Source organism: Myotis davidii, unplaced genomic scaffold, assembly GCF_000327345.1.
Source record: "Myotis davidii unplaced genomic scaffold, ASM32734v1 scaffold77, whole genome shotgun sequence".
Lineage (NCBI taxonomy): Eukaryota > Metazoa > Chordata > Mammalia > Chiroptera > Vespertilionidae > Myotis > Myotis davidii.
The window spans coordinates 155,150-176,720 of record NW_006289713.1 but is presented as its reverse complement, the minus strand read 5'-3'; the positions used below and the strand labels follow the sequence as shown (position 1 = coordinate 176,720).

The 21,571-nt window shown below is 47.2% G+C and overlaps 1 protein-coding gene across 3 annotated transcripts in view; it reads left to right on the top strand.

Moving 5' to 3' along the window:
- KIAA0355 (KIAA0355 ortholog) overlaps positions 1–13,452 on the top strand; it is an 85,430-nt gene extending 71,978 nt beyond the window's left edge. For all 3 annotated transcript variants that reach the window (XM_015562938.1, XM_015562939.1, XM_006762163.2), the window contains 5 exons: positions 909–1,942; positions 7,125–7,290; positions 8,178–8,315; positions 10,862–10,940; positions 11,950–13,452. In XM_015562938.1, the coding sequence (XP_015418424.1) occupies positions 909–1,942; positions 7,125–7,290; positions 8,178–8,315; positions 10,862–10,940; positions 11,950–12,258 (1,726 nt within the window). In that variant the 3' untranslated portion in view covers positions 12,259–13,452. The remainder of the gene's footprint in view (positions 1–908; positions 1,943–7,124; positions 7,291–8,177; positions 8,316–10,861; positions 10,941–11,949) is intronic.
- The last annotated feature ends 8,119 nt before the right edge of the window (positions 13,453–21,571 follow it).

Below are 21,571 nucleotides of genomic sequence, written 5' to 3'. Positions count from 1 at the left end.
GGGGAGGGGCCATGAGTGGTTGGCTGGTGGCCCTGCCCCTGATGAGAGTGTGGGAGCAATTAGGGGTGGGGCCAGCTGGGAGGAGGGGCCGCAGGCCATTCAGTGAGGTGGGGGCCCATTCGGGGCAGGGCCAACCTTGGGGAAGGGCTGCAGGAAGTTAGCCAGCCAGCCCCACCCCCTATTGGGGTGGGGGGGTGATCAGGGGTGGGGCCAGCCAGGGGGAGGGGTTGCAGGGGGGTTGGCCGGCCACCCTGCCCTTGATCAGGGTGAGAGAGGCCAATCAGGAGCAGGCTGGTTTGGGGGAGGGGCTGTGGGAGGTTGGCCGGCCAGCCCCACCCCCCTTCGGGCAGATTCGCTGGCCGCAGTGGGCATCATAGCAACCGGTCATTATGGCATTACGGTCACTGGCTTTTTATATCTATATATATAAAAGGCTAATATGCAAAGCGTCCCCTTGGGAGAATGGTAGTTTGATCACTCTCTATGATGTGCACTGTCCACCGGGGGCAGCGTGGAACATGCCAGGGGACCAGCAGTGGCAGTGGGGTACTGAGAGAGTGAGGGATATCAGAGGCAGGGAGGCAGGGGGAACCATGTGGTGGCGACACCCAGGTGGCAAGGGAAGGTGGAGGCGGGGGGAACCACGCCATGGCAGCATGTGGGCAGCGAGGGAAGGAGGAGGCAGGGAGGTGGGGAACCTGATCAGCCCTGATTGCTGGCCCGGCCTAGGGTCCCTACCTGTGCATGAATTTCATGCACTGGGCCTCTAGTATATAAATAAGTGAACCTAATAACACACAGAGAGGTCTTTTTTGTTCTTGAAGTCTTTCTTAAACATAAAGACATCTATTTCATTATCCAATTTGTATATTTGTCTTTTTTTAAAAACTACATTTCTGTTGAAATAGGGAACAAGCTTTGCCCTGCATACAGATACAGCTGCAAAGGGAGATGTGTGATTTTGGGAATCAGGCTGACCTCCCTTCTGGAAATGGGAACAAACCTTCAGGCGGCCTGCAGAAGACCTTCTCCAAACTGACATCCCGCTTCACCAAGAAAGCTTCGTGTACCAGCTCTGGCAGCAGCACCAATTATTCCATCCTAAATACCCCTTCCAAAAGCATCTTCATAGCTGGGTGTTCAGAAGAGAAAGCCAAAATGCCCAGTAATATTGATTCAAGGTTACAAAGCATTTTGAACATTGGTAATTTTCCTCGGACTGCAGACCCTTCACAGTCAGCTCAGAATCCCAGTAATCAAATGGCCAATGGTTTTCTCATGGAGAGGCTTGACAGCTTTCTGCAAGGGGATGATGGCAAGGACGAGAAGGGTATGAACTTGCCAACTGATCAGGAAATGCAGGAGGTGATCGATTTTCTCTCCGGCTTTAATATGGGCCAGTCACATCAGGGCTCCCCATTAGTGACAAGGCGTAATTCTGCTGCCACAGCCTTGGTGACTGAACAGAAGGCAGGAGCCATGCAGCCACAGCAACCACCACTGCCTGCGCCCCCTCCACCGCGGCCACCCCAAGCTGGGACACACACACCTCTGACACCCCAGCAAGGCCTGGCACCTCAGCAGCAGTCCCCAAAGCAACAACAACCCCAGGTTCAATACTACCAACACCTGCTCCAACCCATTGGACCACAGCAGCCCCCACCCCAGCCTCGCGCCCCTGGGAAATGGGTACATGGCTCATCCCAGCAGCCAGCACAGCCCGTCGGAGTGGGTCTGTCTCCTCTGGGCCAGTGGCCTGGCATGTCTGATCTCAGTTCTGACTTGTACAGCTTGGGTCTGGTGAGCAGCTACATGGATAACATGATGTCAGAGGTTTTAGGGCAGAAGCCGCAGGGACCTAGAAATAATACCTGGCCAAATCGTGACCAAAGTGATGGAGTCTTCGGAATGTTGGGAGAGATTCTACCTTTTGATCCTGCAGGTACGTGAGTCCCCCTCCTCAGGGTTGTAACATAAATATAATCACCGAGGACATCACAGGGCCAGTTGGCCACAGCCTTGTGGGGAAGTGATTTTAAAGACCCTTTTTCACTGCCTGATGGCAAGTGTGGGACAGACCCAGCAAAGGTGGGAAGCAGTGAGGTTGAGACTGAGAAGATAAATGGAACTCTTTTTCTCACTTTGCAGAGGACAGGGTGAGGCATAAGAGAAGCTACTAGTGCAAGTGGGCTCCAGTTTGGGCCCTCCCGTTCATGGGAGCTACAGCAGTGGGGGCTTTTTCCTGTTGTGGTGTTCTTTTCTGCTTAAACTCCAGCACCTATGAAAGGTGGTAGGGTACCCTCCTGCCTTCATAGAATACAGCTTCTCCCAACATACACTGTGTGAGTATACCACCAGAGTTATCTTAGGAAATTAGAAAAAGAACTTAGAAACAAAACAAAGATAAACTAGGAGGAGGAACTGATTAAGGATAAGAGCCACAATTATAGTATCCCTGGCTGGTGGTTCAATGGTTAGAGCGCAGGCTGTAGACTGAAACTTCAAAGGTTCGATTCCCAGTCAAGGGCATGTACCTGGGTTGCAGGTTTGTTCCTCAGCCCAGTTGGGCTCACAGGGGAGGCAACCAATCCATGTGTCTCTCACATATCCCTCTCTCTTCCTCTCCACCTTTCCCTCCCTCCCTCCCTTCCACGCTGTCTGAATAAGCAATGGAAAAAATATCCACAGGTGAGAGTTAACAAAAAAAAAAAAAACCACACATCCTCGCCTGGCTGGTGTTGCTCAGTGGTTGAGCATCAACCTATGAACCAAGAGGTCACAGTTTGATTCCCGGTCAGGGCACATGCCTAGGTTGCAGGTTCACTATCCAGTGCCTTCCTCTCCCACTCCCTTCCTCTCAAAAAAAAAAAAACACCCACAAAAACACATCCTTAGGTGAGGATTAAAAAAAAAGAGAGCGAGCCCTGGCTAAATTGGCCTGCAGACTGAAGGATCCGGATTTGATTCCAGTCAGGGGCACCTCAGTTGCAGGCTCAATACCTGCCTTGGTTGGATGTGTGTGGGAGGCAACCAGTAGATGTGTTTCTCTCACATCGAAGTTTCTCTTCCTCTCTCTCCCTCTCTCTCTCTCTCTCTCTGTCTCTCTCTCTCTCTCCCCTTCCCTTCCCTTCCTCTCTCTAAATATCAATGGAAAAAAAATATTCTTGTGTGAGGATTAATGAAAAAAAGAGCTAAAAGAAACAAGACCAGAAAAAAAGAAGGAAACATAAGTACTACAGATACAGGAGAGATTAGAAGAACTCTTAAAACATTACTACATATGACTTGATGACAACACATTTGAGAACTTAATAGAAAATGGATTCTTTCCTAATAAAATATACATTACCAAAATGGTACCAAGAAGTAGAAAACCTGCCCAGATCTATAGATGTATTTCAGTAGAAGAGATTATAAAGGTAATTATGAAGCCAACATGATTTTTACCATAAAAACTTTATAAGGATTATACAGAAAGCAAACTATAGTGCATCTCATGTATGAGGGGATAGATGCAAGAAAATTCATCAGTGCAGATGTTACTAAACCCCGTTTACTTTAGGGGTATAAGGTGGTTCAGTAGAAGGAACTCTGCTAATGTACGGTAATCCATCAGATCGACCAATTAAATGAGAAAAACTCATAGTAATAGATACTATGGAGACATTTAATAAAAGACACCAGCAGTTCTTAAAAAATAAATAAATCCCTTAGAGTAAAAAATGAATAAAAGGAAATTTCTTGAATATAAAAAAAAGACTATGGGGGGAAGGGGCTGAGTGTAGAATGTAGAGTTTGTTTTCAAGAGAGACAATCTCTAGAGTAAAAAATAAATTTTTTTAAATTTTTTAAAAAAGACTACCTAGCCCTGAATGGAGTGTCGGTCTGCGGACTCGAGGGTCCGGGGTTCGATTCCAGTCGGGGGCATGTGCCTTGGTTGCGGGCACATCCCCAGTGGGGAGTGTGCGGGAGGCAGTTGATCGATGTTTCTCTCTCATCGATGTTTCTGGCTCTCTGTCCCTCTCTCTTTCTCTCTGTAAAAAATCAATAAAATATATTTTAAAAAAAAAAGACTGCCTACCAAAAGCCAGTAGTAAGTAGCACTTTGCATAGTGAAACAAAGTTCCAGTTAAAATCTAGACCCAGACAGGGTGGCAGCTATCACTACCAACAGCATTTAACTTTATCTTGAACTTTCTAGCAAATACATCAAGACAAAAACAAGGGAAATAAGAGATACAAGCTTTAGAAAATGATAGATTATAAAGCACATCTCTTTGCTATCTATAGACGTGGAAAAAACAAGACTCAGTAAAAAAAAAAAGCAACTTGTAGAATTAGTAAACAAATCTGATAAAGTGTGTAGATGCAAGATAAGTATATAGAAATTGCTTTTTTCTCTAATTTAGTAAAAGGTATACAGAAGTGGAAAGTATATTTCATTCACAAGGGGAATACTCTGAGATATTACACATAACTATAGTATATATTTACAAAACCACAAGAAGAGGAGTTTCCCTGACAAATAGTAAGTAGCACTTTGCATAGTGAAACAAAGTTCCAGTTAAAATCTAGACCCAGACAGGGTGGCAGCTATCACTACCAACAGCATTTAACTTTATCTTGAACTTTCTAGCAAATACATCAAGACAAAAACAAGGGAAATAAGAGATACAAGCTTTAGAAAATGATAGATTATAAAGCACATCTCTTTGCTATCTATAGACGTGGAAAAAACAAGACTCAGTAAAAAAAAAAAAGCAACTTGTAGAATTAGTAAACAAATCTGATAAAGTGTGTAGATGCAAGATAAGTATATAGAAATTGCTTTTTTCTCTAATTTAGTAAAAGGTATACAGAAGTGGAAAGTATATTTCATTCACAAGGGGAATACTCTGAGATATTACACATAACTATAGTATATATTTACAAAACCACAAGAAGAGGAGTTTCCCTGACAAAACAACCCAACATTAATTGTTAAAGGGCAGAAGTGTTTTTTTATTTCTTCTAGAAATTTCTCAAGCTGCTGCTCATGCTTTCTTGTTCTTGCTGCCCTGGGGTGGGTGGATGTGGGGAACTTTATGCCCTGGGCTACTGGAAGGGCAAACAGCTCCAGCTGCTGTGGAGGAGCAAGCCTCCCTGGCACTGCGGAAGAGGCATGGCACATTTCCTCCATTGCTGATAAACAGTCGGTACATTTTTGACAGTCATGTAGGTGAACCAGAGTATAAGTGGTATTTGGCAGAATTTTATCACTGTTGTTGTTTTTCTTTTTTAAATCCAGGTGAGTTGATGTTACCTATGCTGAAGCTTTAGATTCTTTATTCTTTCTTTTATTTTTTAAATATATTTTTGCTGATTTCAGAGAGAAAGGGAGAGGGAGAGAGAGATAGAAACATCAATGATGAGAAAGAATCATTGATCAGCTGCTTCCTACACACCCTTTATGGGGGATCGAGCCCGCTATCTGGGCATGTGCCCTTGACTGGAATCAAACCCAGGACCCTTCAGTCCACCGGCCAATGCTCTATCCACTGAGCCAAACCATCTAGGGCAGAATTTTATCACTGTTGATACCTGTTGAGGCCCAGACTGTCTTTATGTCCTTAGCCTGCAAATCCTTCCAGCTTTTCCTTCTGGGTGTTCCTTTCTGACCTTCAAGTCCTTAATGTAGCTTTCTGCAGACCTGTCCCAAGGGCATAGAGTCTATATAGACAGGTGAATTACAGAAGGCACTCTCTGGACAGATACACACAGCCCCTGGGGACATGGCTTGACTCACTGGGACAGGGCCTTGATTTCAGCCTCTACTCTCCCTCTTGTGGGCATCTGTCTATAGTGCACAATGGCACAGTTTCATGCAGTGGTCCTGTGGCCGAGCCCTGAGCAAAAGCTAACGGTGTGATTGTGCTTTTAGTGTCTTTCCCAACCTGGACCTAAAACATACAAACTGCTGATTCATAATCAGTTTGTGACCCATGGGTATTTTCCTGCCATAATTTTTAAAAATATATATTTTTCTTGATTTCAGAGGAGAGATAAAAACATCAATGTTGAGAGAGGATAATTGATGGGCTGCCTCCTGCATACCCCCTACCAGGGATCAAGCCCGCAATCCAGACATGTGCCCTGACCAGGAATCAAACCATGATCTCCTGGTTCATAGGTTAACGCTCAACCGCTGAACCACACAGGTTGGGGTTTTTTATTTGTTTGTTTTTTTAATTTTATTGATTTCAGAGAGGAAGGGCTGCCATAGATTTTTGTTTGACTCTTTCTCTAAGAGAGATATACCTTCTGTGCTGTTTTTTTCTCCCACTTTTACTGCCCTGCACATTACTCAGCTCTATCCAGTATGTTTCCAGGCACCTCTTAATACATCCTGAAATTTCATGTTATTTTTACCACTTTTAAGAGAGAAAGAGGAAGGGGGGGGAGAGAGAGAGAGAGAGAGAGAGACACATTGGTTTGTGGTTCCATGTATTGATGCATTCATTGGTTGGCTCTTATATGCACCCTGACTGGGGATCGAACCTGCAATCTTGGTATGTCAAGACGAGGCTCTAACCAACTGAGTCACTGGGTCAGGGCCTATTACCACTCCTGTTTCTTCAGACTGAACGAGCAGGTTTGCCATCCAATATCCATGGAAATATTCTATCAGAGTTGGGCCCAAGTGGGAATGGCATATATTCTCTAGCTGGCTAACCCTGATGCTTTGATAACTTGCAGGTTAGTTGGCTGCTCACCTGACTTTCCAAGTTGTTACCTATCTAACATTAGACTTTGGAAAATGTTAAAGTATTTGTCCTTAATATTTAGTTATGGCTAAAACAAACCTTTTTTGTTCTCCCTGTCTCCTGTTCACATTCAGCCTGCCTCTGTCCTAGGCATAAGCCTTCCTGACAGTCCTATGCACACCATAGGTGAACCTCAGACCTGTGTGCTCCAAGCCCCAGCTCACCATTGCAGACTGCTAGGCAAATCCTGCAGCCAACTTGGCCACAGGCCTGGCAGCTCACCACTTTTCTGTGTGTGTGACCAGCACATTCTCAGAAGGTAGCAAAGGAAATGAGGCCAATTTGGCTCCAAACCCTGTTTATCCCTTTGTCTCAACACAGTGGGTTCAGACCCTGAATTTGCACGCTACGTGGCAGGAGTGAGCCAGGCAATGCAGCAGAAGCGGCAAGTCCAACACAGTCGCCGTCCAGGCAACCCTCGGGGACACTGGCCACCCATGGATGATGCCCATAGGACCTGGCCTTTCCCAGAGTTCTTCACAGAAGGGTGAGTGCTGGGCGTGGCAGTAAAGCTAAGTTTGGGATCTGGGTGTCCCCCCTGGGGCCTTTGTGCACACTTATCAAGTAATTCAATTCCAAACCCACATATGAGAGTGAAAAATGGTCAGATCTTCAGGAGGCAGAGTTTTGTGATTAACTGTGGGATGCACGGTGGCATGAAGTGTCCCTGTGAACACACCATTGGTATAAAATTGATTTTTTAGACAGACTCTTCCACCCTAGACAAGGATCTTATTTGATAGTGTAAAGAAATTGCATGTTTAACAAAGTTTTTATGCTGAAATGAGCATGTCTTTGAAACAAACCCATGTAGTTTATGGAATGTGATCCTTACCATTTACAAAAGGTAAAGATATATGGTTCTGATTCCATTGAATGGAGAGAATTGTGGATTTTCATCATAAAGACAACTGGGGATTGGTTTTTCACATCTCTTATTGCTACCTGGTTAAGAAATCTGGACAGCTAAAGACCACCTCAAGTTTTTGTTTGCTCTGAGGAATATCATATGTAAACCACAGGTTTCTGAGAGGAATAAAGGGCAGTAATGCATATGTATTACAGTTGTCCCTTGAACATCACAAGGGCTAGGGGCACCAACCCACCATGCAGTTGAAAATCCACACAAATTTAAGTTGACTCTCTGCATTCATGGGTTCCTAGCCACGGCACAAAAGTACAGTTGACCCTTGAATAAGGCAGGTTTGAACTGCACAGGTCACTTGCACGTGGACCTGCATGTAAGACATAAGAAACCACTATTTGGTGTGAGATGAGTGGAGGGTAAAGACTTCTTTTAGAGCTTGGTTTGGGCTGCCGGTGTCTAGGCTGGCTGCAGGAGGCCCAGGACCAACTTCTCTCTTTGGCTTTCAGGGATGGCCTGCACAGCGGCTGGTCGGGTACTCAGGGAGACTCAGCCAGCTCGAGTGATGAGACATCCTCCGCCAATGGCGACAGCTTGTTCTCCATGTTTTCAGGGCCTGACCTCGTTGCTGCTGTCAAGCAGAGAAGGTATGAAGAGATTTCTGAATCAAAGGATGGGGCACGTGAATGTGATCCACAGCTTAGTCCTCCGGAAAGCTCAGGAGCCCACTGTTCCCAATCGGCCTGTGTGAAAAAGGCAGAGGGCCTTCGCTGGCACTGTCTTGCTTAGGCCTCTGTGGGGCCACCACACAGGCCTGTAGTCCGGGTGACTTAACATTGGGTTGAGTTTTGCTGGCAGAATAGTCTCATGCCAATGGAAGTAAAAAAGTTCCAGTATGTCAGGCAAGGGAGAGTTCTGAGACCGGGTTTGCCTGTGTTGGTCTGTGCCTTGCAGGAGGCAGCCTTTTGTGGGAGTGGGGGGAGCAGGACCAGGACAAGCAAGTTCTAATCAGGGCTCACCAGCAGGCTTTGCAGCTCCAAATAAAAGGCTTGACCCTCAGTTTCCTTGTGAAAGGGAGAGGTGGATAAAATGACCTCTGACTGGTATTTCAAAGTTGAAAAAAATAGAAATATATATTCAGATCTAAGAAGTTTAGATCTCATATTTAAATGGACCCTGAAATAAGAGGATAATTTGGTTACGAGAAGTAGAAAGACTTTGTGGGTGTGAGAAAGCAGAGGCCCAGAGTGGCAGTCTAAAGGATGTGGGCAGGAAATAGCATGCAGGGCTGCCTGAGCAGTGGCAGTCATGCTGTGGAGAGGAAAGGGAGGCCAGGTTACACGGCCCTGGTGTGACAGGTCGGGCTTCAGTGGATAAGCAATGGGGCGTGGGTAGGTGAAGAGGGAAGGTTACCTGAGTCACAGAGTTGTAACAGTGGTGATGAGAGTGATTGCTAATACAAGCTAGGCCCTGGGTAAGCATTTACGTACATTTTCTCACTCAGTTCTCGCAACCTCTGTATTTATTTGCTAGGGCTACCGTAACCAAGTACCACAGACTGGGGGCTTAAACGAGATAAGTTTATTTTCCTACAGTTCTGGAGGCTTGAAGTCTGAGATCAGGGTGTCAACAGGGTTGGTTTCCTCTGAGGTCTCTCTCCGGGGCTTGCAGACAGCCTTCTTCTCTTTGTATCTTCACATGGTCTTCTCCTGTGTGTGTCCGTGTCCTAATCTTCTCTTCCTATAAGGACAACAGTCACATTGGATTAGAACCCACCCTAATGACTTCATTTTAACTTAGGTGTTTAAGCACCTTATGTCTAAATACACTCACAGTATAAGGTATTGGGAGTTAGGACTTCAGCATATGAATTTAAAGTCAACATATGAATTGGGGGGTAGGGGGGTGACATAATTCAGCACATAGCAACCATCTTATTATACAAGTACTGTTTTACCCCCAATTCATAGATGAAGAAGTTGAGACTTGGAGAAGTTAACGTCATTCATTCATTCATTCATTCATTCATTGGCACCTATCATGTACCAGACACTGTAATGTAGCGGCAAACAAAACAAAATCCCCCTCCTTGTGGAAGGTATATTCTGTTGCAGGAAGGCAGATTTAAAACAACAACAACAAAATATGTCAGATTGGGTTAGATGCTGTGAAGAAAAATAAAGCAGGGTTTGGGGGCAGAGTGCAAGGGACAGGTGGATTTTCTGTTTTCAGAATGAGAGTCAGGAAGGCCTCTGATGAGCAGAAAGCTGAACACAATGAGGGGGCACCGGTGAGGTATTGGCAGAGGGTACGTGTGAGAGAGGAGAATCAAGGATGATAGGCAAGTTTTTGGCCTGAATATCTATCTGTGTGAAAGGGGGTGCCATGGACCAAGACTGGGAGGACTGCAGGAGAAGCAGGATGGAGCCAGGGGTGGAGTTTCAGACTTCTGTTTGAGACATGGGAAATCAGGGAGGCTGGTTAGACATCTCAGTGACCTGTAGCATCACCTCTGCAGAGACTGCTGTCTGCATGCAGGAGCGCTGATAGACTGAGTTACCCGGCTCTGAACCTGCTAATCCTGCCTTTTTCATCCTTATAACAAACTTCATGTCAGTTGTGAAACTTAACAGGCTTTTAGTTTATAGTCACATATCCACATTGCATGGTAAGTAATCAGTATCTGTTGAATAAATTAACAAAAGGCCATAGCTCAGTGGTTCTCAACCTTCCTAATGCCGCGACCCTTTAATACATGACCCCCAATTTCATTGTTACAAATTGAACATAATTAAAGCATATTGATTGACAGAAACAATATATAATTCTATATGTGTTTTCCGATGGTCTTAGGCAACCCCTGTGAAAGGGTCGTTTGACCCCCAAAGGGGTCGCGACCCATAGGTTGAGAACCGCTTCCATAGCTGATGGACTCAGAGAGCAGCTGAAAGAGCCAGTATTTGTCCTCATGCCTGCCACCCCTACTCTATCCCAACCCTGTGATGGCTTGCGGAATGCAGCATTTGATGGTGACTCACTTTTTTCCCCTGCACGCTGTGTATCCAAGCACGTCTCCACACACCCACCTAGAATCAGTGCCCCAGATGCCAGAGCCAAGTGGATAAGGTGCCCCATGGAGGTAAGCTGGACAGGAAACAAGGCATCTATTGCACTGAGCTCTTGGTTCTTTCAGGAAACACAGCAGTGGAGAGCAGGAGACCAGCACGCTGCCCTCACCGCCTCTTCTTACCACAGTGGAGGATGTGAATCAGGTATTGGGGGCTCTGCTCTGGCCACAGGGCTGGCTCTATTGGGTACAGACCATGAGCAAGGTTCCAAGGTTGAAGTATTTTTTTCGTTTTTTATTCATTTATTTATTTAATTATTTTCATTCAAGGATATGTTTATTGATTTTTAGAGAAAGTGGAAGGGAGCGAGAGAAACATGGCTGTGAGAGAGAAACTTTGATCGGTTGCCTCCCAAACGTTCCCCAATCAGGGATCAAACCCACAACCTAGGCATGTGCCCTGACTGGGCATCGGGGGAATTGAACCCACAATCTCTTGGTGTACAGGACAACGTTCCAGCCAACTGAGCCACCCAACCAGAGCCCAAAGCTGAAGTTTTGGGGGTTTTTTAAATATATTTTATTGATTTTTTTTATAGAGAGGAAGGGAGAGGGAGAGTTAGAAACATCGATGAGATAGAAACATTGATCAGCTACCTCCTGCACACCCCCCACTGGGGATGTGTCTGCAACCAAGGTACATGCCCTTGACCGGAATTGAACCCGGGGCCTTTGAGCCTGCAGGCCAACACTCTATCCACTAAGCCAAACCGGCCAGGGACCAAAGCTGAAATTTTAAGAGGGCATCAAAGAAATGATGGGATCTTTGTGGTGAACAACTTTTTTCCCATGATTTTGTCTAAATGATCAGCCAGCTCAGCTAACTCAGAGCCATATGTAGAGGAAGCTCTGGGACTGTGCGGCCTGATATGGTAGACACTACCACGTGTAGCTATTTGAATATCAATGGAAATCAATGTAAATAAAAATTGAGTCATGGTTGCACTAGCCATAACTGGCACGTGGCTACTGCACTGAACAGTGCAGACAACATTCCTGCCACTGCCAGTTCTCCTGCACAGTGCTGTCCCAGGCTGTGGGAGAGGGAGAGGCTCTCACCCTGTCTCCTACGTGAAAACAGGGCAGAGATCGGGGCGGCGGGAAAGATGATAAATTGCCAGAAATGCCACTAAGAACCTTCTTCTGTCTCTCAGGATAACAAAACCAAAACGTGGCCACCCAAAGCACCCTGGCAACACCCTTCTCCACTGCCCAGCACACTGCCTAGCCCAGGCGCACCACTCTATGCGGTCACCAGCCCTGGCAGCCAATGGAACGACACCATGCAGATGCTGCAGTCCCCGGTATGGGCTGCAAGCAGTGATTGCAGCACGGCCTCCTTCTCCTACGTGCAGACCCCACCACAGCCCCCACCCCCAGCAGCACACAAGGCAGCGCCCAAGGGCTTCAAGGCCTTCCCGGGGAAGGCTGAGCGCAGGCCAGCCTACTTGCCCCAGTACTGACCCAGGCCTGCCTGACCAAAGCTGTTGGGGCCAGTGTCCCCATCCTAGGGCTGACTAGTTGGCACCAACCCCCCAGAGGACCAGTGCACCCCTGTCCCAGGCAAGGATCCTTGGGGATGGGGGTGGTTGGCAGCTCCAAGCCTTTAAGGCCTGGCTTCCCAAACTTTGGAGGCATCAGACCCCTGGAGGGCCAGCTGAAGACAGAGGTCTCTGACCCTCCTCAGGGAAATGCTGGATCTTCTAGCTTAATAAGCACTTCTGGTGATTCTGATGCAGCTGGGCCACAGGCCACCCTCTGAGAAATAGCTCTGGAGTTTGTAGTCCCACTGTGTGTGCTGGGAAGGCATCAGGCTGGAAGGATGACTGCAAAACTGACCATTCTTCTGAAACCTCTCCCTTCTTAACACATTAAGTGATGACCACACCAATCACTGTATTTTATAGCTATTTTTCATACAGGTTTTCAGTTAAAACATCTCCTGCCTAAAATGCATTGAAGTTTTTAAGATAACAAATATAGCGGCTGGAGGTTTGTTCAACACTATTTTTATTTAAGCTTATACAAAATGGGCAACATACAGAATATGTGTGATCAGAATTAGTTACCTGGGTTTTCTGTGTGGGCAGCCCTCACCACCCCAGCAGCACCGAGGGAGCGCAGCTTTTGTCCGATTTACAAAAGCAGGATCATAAAACTGAAGTCGAGGCAATTCCTGATGGTGCACGGAGATGAGCCAGCTGGCTACTGTCTGCAGGACAAAGACACACCTGCTGCCCTCAGGTCCTTCCACACACGGCCAGAGGCTTCAATACAGTCTCAGAGGTTGGGTGTGGTCAAGAGGCTGTACAGAGACAGCAGCCCTTGAAATTGCAGTAACTTTTATGAGCTGGCTCAAGACAAACCAATTAAGATATAGATAGGAATTAAAGTATTTTCTTTTTTTAAAAACCCACCTCATATTCAGTTAACGTGCCATTAAATAGATAACATCCTGTGGATTTAGGGATTTTCCAGCCAGAATGGATCCAGAAGAATTGAATGGTGCTTAAATTGAGAAATAATAATAAATATATCTATATAGAATAGACATCCCACTGTATATTAATTGAGGTTACAGAAGTTCTTTATATAAAACTTATTTAAATTTTTCATATTTCATCTTTGAAAAAGTCTAATTGAAAAAAATCTGTAATATTTTCTGGTATGAAAGTTTGACAGTATTAATATTTTTTTTATATTTTCTTAAATCATTAAACCATTTTAATATATGTTAACTACTAATAAATGGTTTATTCTTTCTAACTCCATATAACCTTTTCCAGCAAAGATTGTAATAACACATTTATGTTCTCATTTTTCTACAGATATAAGTAAATTTATATTTAAAAAATACCAAAAAGAAAATATATATATATGTCTGTATACACACTAATTATAGAGGGCCCTGAGGGTGTCTGAGCCCAGCCGCCTGAATTTTCAATACTGTGTCGCCAGGCTACTTCCAGGCCCGGGTGTTGTCCTGTGCTGTGTGGGGATGCCATTGCTGCCTGTACTTGTGATCCTTTCACCATGGGTTCTGAACATTCACCTCACCATGTTTACAGAGAACTGTTTTGTACATAGTCTTCTTCAGGCACGTGCTCTGCACCAACCCTGCGTGGCTCTTGTCTGTGTTAGCCGTCACAGTGTGTGCACTAAACTCTGTTGAAGTTGTTTGTGGCTGTTTGACTTGTAACGTAGTTTTCGATTTCCTTCAGTAATGTGTCCACAGTACCCTGTATTTCAAGTTCTGATATACTAAAGTACTCTTGTATTAATAGTGCCTCCCCAAGACCTCACCCTGGTCCGAGGTCAGTCCTTGATGCCCCAGCACAGCTGAGTCGAAGTTGCTAATTGTCCCATTCTAGTCTGTTTTTCTTAAGACATTTTTTAATTGCATCTCCATGGGCTGTGAGACTGTGTGAAGCTGTTTGTGTGGTCTCCTGGTAGGTGCTGTGTTCTCAGCACCACCTTGTTCTGAACACTGGTAATTCCAGGTGCTGCGCTTGGCAGAGGAGCCTCTCCAAAGTGCGTGTGTTTGCATGTGTGAGCGTGTGTGTCCTTTGTGTGGCCGGGCATGGGTCCTTGCTCAGGCATCAGCAGGACATTGTGTGAATAGTTACAATGCTTCCAAACTGGAACTCTACATTTTGTATCTTTTAAAGCTCCTATAAGTAAATTAACTTGGCTTTATTAAAAATACACATTTAATAATATATTTTGTATGTCTGTTTAAAATGAACTGCAACAGAAACCGTCAGAAGCCCTACTTGGTTCGTTACTTTGAAAAGCTGCACCTGAATTGGTTTTTAGGTCAGTCTGTTGTCTGATTCTGAAAACTTGAAAGGGGAAAGACCACTGAGGCGATAGGATGAACTGCGGTGGGTGAGCAGGAAACAAGACAACCTACCACACCTCTCCTTCTGGCTTCCCCAAGGCCAATGTCATGGTGAAGACCACTTGGAAGGATACCAGCATGTATACTATCCGCTGCCCAGGCAGCCTTTCCAGGGAGCAGACCCAGGGATAAGGGACCCAATATATGGCAGAAACCATACCTCAGAGGGACAAGGAGGACTAGTCTGACTGGATGATCATCCTGCTAAGCAGAAGAATAGATTGTACATTGGGAACCACAACTAGAGGTTGGGTTACAGAGGAATTTCAACTCATTTTCATTTACTACAAGACAGCACTTGATTGAAACTTTTTTCATTAACTTAGTGTGAGCACCTATATAAAAGGGTAATATGCTAATTAGACCAGACGTTCTTCTGGACAAAGCCGCGGCAGCTGCGAGGGCCAAGGGCAGTGGCGCAGGAGAGGCAGCTGCACCGAGTGCCCAGGCTGGTCCCACGTGTGCTGCAGGGCGCCTCAGTTCGCAGAGGCGGGGCGACCCGTGGTCCTGGAGCCTCTGCAGAGGCTGGACGGGTGCAACCGAGGTATCTCAACCTCCCACAGCCGGCCTGGCCCCAGATCACCACACACACAAATGGGCAGGGGGCAGGGCCAGAGCAAAGAAGCGAGGGCCAAGTTCAGCAGCAGCAGCACGGTGATGGAGGCGTTGCCTTCCCCAATCCTTCTGATCGCCTTCTGCAGAGGGAAGCCAGACTGTGGCCAAGCCCTCAGTAGGACATTCCCTGAGGGCTCCCAGACTGAGAGGGGTCAGGCCAGGCTGAGGGAACTCCCCCCCCCCCCCCCAGCACATAGGAAAAAAGGAGCCCCCCCCATGCACAAATTTTCATGCACAGGGCCTCTAACTAATACATAATCTAACTGTAAGCACCACTCATGCTTCTGTGATGCCCAGAAGCTGAGCATGAGGACCTATACCTCAGGAACAGCTAAGTTGCATGAGTGTATTTAAGGAAAGTTCATATTAAAAGCCAGCTGGCAAAACATTTATCCAAGCGTGTTCCTATTTAACACGAGTACCTGGTATTAACACTGACCTGATGAACAATAGTGGTGGAGATAGGAGTCATGTAACCCTGGGTTATGTGCTGGATGGGTGGCGATGGAAGCAGAACAGATGTTACATCTGAGTCCCCAGAGGGTCCTTGGAGGCCTCACCCCGTTTGAGAAATAGCGTGTAACATACAAGCAGGTGAGATCCTTGTAAGACTGGTGATAGTCCTTCCTCACTTGGGGTATCCTTGGTGTGGCATCCAGCTCTCGGAGTGTAGCCGAAATGCCAAATGCTAACCATTTGCAGGGGATGGCCCTCTGCGCTGTGGCCCCTGTTGTGATCTATAGACAGCAATGAAGAAACCATTCCAGTGCTCAGCTCTTCGACTGCCAAAAAGCACTGTACACGGTCAGCATGCCTAGCCGGCTCCCAGCCAAAGGAACCTTCAGGGCAAGCTCCTGGAAGTAACACTCAGCTGGCCTGATTCCACAGGGGTGGACGGGCTGGGCCCAGGCTTCTGCATGTCTGTGAAGGGCCTGGAAGTGGCCTAGAAGACAGTCTTTAGTCGTCTCAGTCAGTCAGGAAGTCCTATAAGTGTGTATTTACCCACATTTAAATTCTACCGTGTTCTTACATCTCCATTGCACTCTCTGGCCTCAGGGTTTTCCTTACACCCCTGCTACCTTGACATCAACTTCCCGGTGCCCACTTGCCTGTTGCTCCTGGAACTGCTCCTGCTCAGGCCCTCTCCATCAGATCTCAGGCCTGGCCTACCTCTACTTGGCTTTGTTTTTCATGACAGCAATCAGCGCTCCCCTGGAAGCGTGTGTTTGCATTTCTTTGCCCCTCACTAGAACCAGGGCTTCATGATAGGAAGGAGCAAGTCAAGTCATTCATGGCCACATGTCCCCGTCCCCGTGCAGAACAGCAGGAAGCAACTCCACACAAGCCAGGCAAAAGGAGGTGTTGCTGGGGCCAGAGGCAAACTTCTAATACAGAGCAAAAAAATAGATCTAGACTTGAAATGAAATCGCCTCTCATTTAGGACTAAAATACATGGTGACCAGAGTTTGTTCTTCCACCGCAAGGAGGGGTTGACATTAGGAACTGGATAGGACTGAGTAGCCTTTTACTAAGTATAGAGTTTGCTATTCTCATGGAAACGCAGCCATTGTGCGGTGGAGAACTTCTGTTCATGTACCTAACAATGGACTCACACGAAAAACCTGGGGCGACATCCCGAAGCGTCACGCCTACGCAGGACGAACTTGGGGCCTCCCAGGGCGCCGGCGCCCCCTCCCATTCCTGCGTGCGCAGGCGCACGCCCATCCCCAGGGTATGCACACATGCGCACATGCGCAGGCGCGTCCATCCCAAGCGTGCGGGCAGGGGCGTCAGCGAGTGCCCCTCTGCACCCCCTTCTCCTCCATCTGCACCCTCTCCTCCCCGCCCCCAAATAGGCGCGGGGACATGCGCACATGCGCACCCCGGACGTGCGAGCCCACACGCTAACGCGTGTGCTCCCCCGCCCCCCACCTGTCGGGCTTCCGCCTTCCCTGCTGGTAGACACACGCACACCGCCCCTCGCGAGCGGGAGCCAGCCCCGGGAGCTGCGCGGGGTGGCAGGGAGGGAGCTGCGCGGGGTGGCAGGGAGGTGTGGCGCCCTACGCCTCGTCGGTCACCGTGACTCAGCATCCCCAGTGGGTGCGCCTCTCCGGAACGGGAACAGCTTATGAAAAGTCATGGGGTGGATCCCCTCGCGCCTGACCTCCCTCGGGCTTCTTCAACTCAGGGCCAGAAAACACACACACTCCCTTTCCCTCTGCCTCCGCCTTTACTGGTGATCCCCTGGTCTCCAGGTCCTGCCTGGCCCTGTCCAGCGGCCCCAAATTAAGGTCTGACTCAGTTTCCCCATCTGTATAACAGGGCTCTTGTTTGGAACTTTGCCCGCCACAGGCTCAGCAAGTGCTGGTTTTGCAAATACTCAGGGGAAGCGCATTGGTTTTCCTTAGGCTCTGAAATTAACCCTTGTTTAAAGTTTGGACTTCCTAACTTTCCTCCGAGTTCAGGGCCACCCTCCAGTCCACTCCTCTGTCCAGGGCCAGACTTACTGAGGTCACTTGCAGGTGCCCAGCGCGGAAGCAGGGTCTTTGAACATTCTGAACCAGGTTTTCTCTCCGTTGTGGTTCATCAGCCCCTGGTCTGGGCACATAAGACCCCTCAGGATTCCTGGGACCCTGAACCCTATACTCTGAGGTTTGCAGACCGGGCTTGGTATAACATATGGTGCTGATTGTGGTGATGGTGATAGAAAACAGTAGGTTCACTGTGTCAGAATGTAAGATTACCTTACACTGATATTTTTGCAAGCTATAGACCCCTCTCTACTCCCCTAAGACTTGATCAGAGATGCCCCACCTCACACTCCAGTCAGTGACTGATTACTCCCCCACCGTTTGAGTGCCCAGTTCCTGTACCTCCACCCCTCTCTGCCTTTGCCATGCTGTTATCCTTTCTGTTTGAGATGCCATTCTTGGCCATTTCCACTTGTAAAATTCTACCCTGTCAATCAGAGGCCTAATTGATATTAAAACAAAACTGAGATGATAGGTAAAAGCCAGAAAATGGCAGACAAGACAGGGTTTGATTAAGAACAGCTCATGAGCCAAAACCGGTTTGGCTCAGTGGATAGAGCGTCAGCCTACGGACTGAGGGGTCCCAGGTTCGATTCCGGTCAAGGGCAGGTACCTGGGTTGCGGGCACATCCCCAGAGGGAGATGTGCAGGAGGCAGCTGATCGATGTTTCTCTCTCATCAATGTTTCTAACTCTCTATCCTTCTCCCTTCCTCTCTGTAAAAATATCAATAAAATATATTTTTTAAAAAAAGAACAGCTCATGAATCAGGAGGCAACCGTGGGTTGGTTCTCTACTTACTAGCAGAGTGGTTGTTTTTAGATTTCTCAACCTGTCTGTTAAGTGGGAAGGACAACATAAGGCTGTTTTGAGGGTTGCATAGGAGAAAATTTAGCACAGAACTCTGCACAGAGTAAACTGGCAGGAATAGTCACCATGTCAACTGGATGATGTATGGCTTTCAATTAATAACAATCTTCCTTTGTTCTTTTTGTTTTCTTTCCGTGGCTACTGTAACATGGCCTTCCAGGTAGGAACCTAGTTTTTTGCTAGTGTAGAAAATACATGCAACTTTGGAATTTCAAAGTCTGATGTTAAACATAAAATAGTAGTGGGGAAATCCAGAATAGTTGAACCTGCTGGGACCCATAGAGGCTAGACTTCTGCAGATGCACAGAAAGGAATGTCAAAAAGATGAAAACTTCAAAAAGGCAATGATCAGAGGTCTCACCTCCTGCTGCTTCAGTGCCCAGAGCCCCTCCTATAAGACGAGGGTGGACAAGAGGATGTTGGAGAAGAGAGTGTGGCAGCGGCAGGTGAACACCCAAAAAACCTTTGGAAATACTTGGGAGTTGTGACAGTTCAGCTCAAGACAACTTCCCCGTGAAGAGAAATCACTGACCCTGTACCAGCTGCAGACAGGTGGCCCCACCCCAGGAACCTGGGCCCTGTGAGGTTCCCTCTGGCTTCTCTCTGGGGGTCATTCTCTCCATTGTTTTCCTTGAGACCAAGGACTGACCCTCAGGCTTGTCCTTTCAGAAAGGCAATCTACCACCACAAAAAGCTGGGAGTGTCTGCTGCTGGCACCAGGGTCACAGAAAAGGAGCGTGTTTGGCTGACTGGGGTCATGTGCTCATATCTGATATGATCAGAGAGAAGTAAAAACACAAGGGTTGGAGGTAGCGGTTTTGGACAAAGACAAGAGATGTCCACCAGAGTCGCCAAAAACAGCCTATTAGAAAAAGGAATTAGTGGCTACTGTTGGGCTAAAAGTCATCCAAGGAATCATAGGGCAAGTGGGTAATGGTGCAGTGGCTCCTGAGATTGGCTTTCCCATTGGATGAGGTTCCGTTCTGAAACACAGAACTTAGGGTGGGAGCATTGTTCTGTGCACACAAGTAACTGGCTTAGATGGGAAACTCTGGTTGGAGTATTTCCCATGAACCCCAGCAGAACAGGTGCTGTTCAGCATTGTCAGGGTTGTGCTAGATATGGGAAGTTCTGGTCAATCTTAGAGCTGACAGTTAACCCAAAACTCCTCTTGGTAAATATTGACCATGTGGACAGGGCTGTTCCCTGCAAAGTACTGTGATTTCTTCAGACCTCAGCCCCTTCCTATTTTCCTTCTTCATCTTTAGGACTCAGATCTTTCTGGGCAGGGTGAGCAAGCCTTTTGCAGAGGCCAGAGGCGGCATCGACTGCATGGAGCTGGGAGTGGGTGGTGGGAGACCCATGGTTGGGACTGCAGCAGGACAGGGCACACACCTGGTCATCTGGCTACACTGGTGGAACCCAGCAACGAAGAAGCTCAATTCGAGTGCCCAGTTCCTGGACCTCCTTTCCTCTCTGACTACATTCTCTCCATCTCATCCAAACTCTCCCCTTGAGAGAGTCATTCAAATGCTGTCCATTCATTGATGCCTCGCCCAAGTTTTTCCTCCAGCTCGAACCTTTCCTCCCCCTGTACTCCAGACATGTATAGCCAGCTCAACACTTAGAGGTGGAAAAGGTTTTGAAAACATGTCCAAAAACAAGATCATATGATTTCCCCCCAAAAAACTTGCATCTCTGCAAGATGCAATGACAATTCCATTTTTCCAGGAATTCAGTTAGAAAAATAATGTCACCTTTGACCATTCTTTATCTCTCTTTCACCAGGAGATTGTCAATTCTTCACTCACAATATATCCAGATCACCATGCCTAACTCCTGCTACCTGACCCAAGCTCCTTTTGTTCCTGGCCTGCGTTATTGCATAGCCTCCGCTCTGTTGTCCTTCCTTCCATTCCTGTTGTGTGGTGGGCCTGATCCTTTGTAAAACCTGCTGGATGATGGCCCTCCTTTGCTGGGACCCTTCGGTGGCTTCCCATCTCTCTGGGAATAAAAACTCAAGCTCTCACAATGACTTACAAGGTGGATGTGATCTTGCCTTCTTTCCCTTTCTGACCTCATCTTCTACCACGTTCCCCTCCTTCATTCCGCTCCAGCCAAAATGCCTACTTCTGTTTCTGAAACATCTACGCATGCTGCTCTTGGGAATTTTGCAGTTGTTCTTCCCTTTTCCTGAACACTTTCTTTTTAAAATATACATATATTTCTTTATTGATTTCAGAGAGGAAGGGGGAGGTAGATGAGAGAAAATCATTGATCAGCTGCCTTCTGTGTGCCCCCTACTGGGGATCCAGCCCACAACCCAGGTATGTGCCCTGGGTCGGAATTGAACCTGGGACCCTTCAGTCAGCAGGCTGACGCTCTATCCACTGAGCCAAACAGGCGAGGGCTGTCTGAACACTTTCCCCCCAGATAACCCATTGGCTCGCTTTCTAACCTTCTTCAGGCTTTTGCTCAAATGTAACCTCATTAGTAAATTTTCCCTTGAACATTCTATTCAAAATTGCAACCCACAATCCCAGCACCCTTTCCAGTGTTCTCAATGACACTTACCAGCATCTGACATACCATATGTTCTACGCATTTGTCACTTATGTATCCGAAACGCCAGGAACACTACCTGTAACATGGAAGGTGTTCCGAGTTGTGTTGAATGAATGAATAAATGAATGAACGAACGAATGAAGCAGACTGGGCACGGAGACTTCGGCTTCTGTCCTCCAATCACGTCCAGGCAGAGGTCGCAGAGGGGCAGCAAAGTGGCCACCCTGTGCAGGGAGAGCCCGGCCGAGGCCCCAGAGCGGAGCTGCTGGCAAGGTCGTGGGGCGGGCGCTGAGGG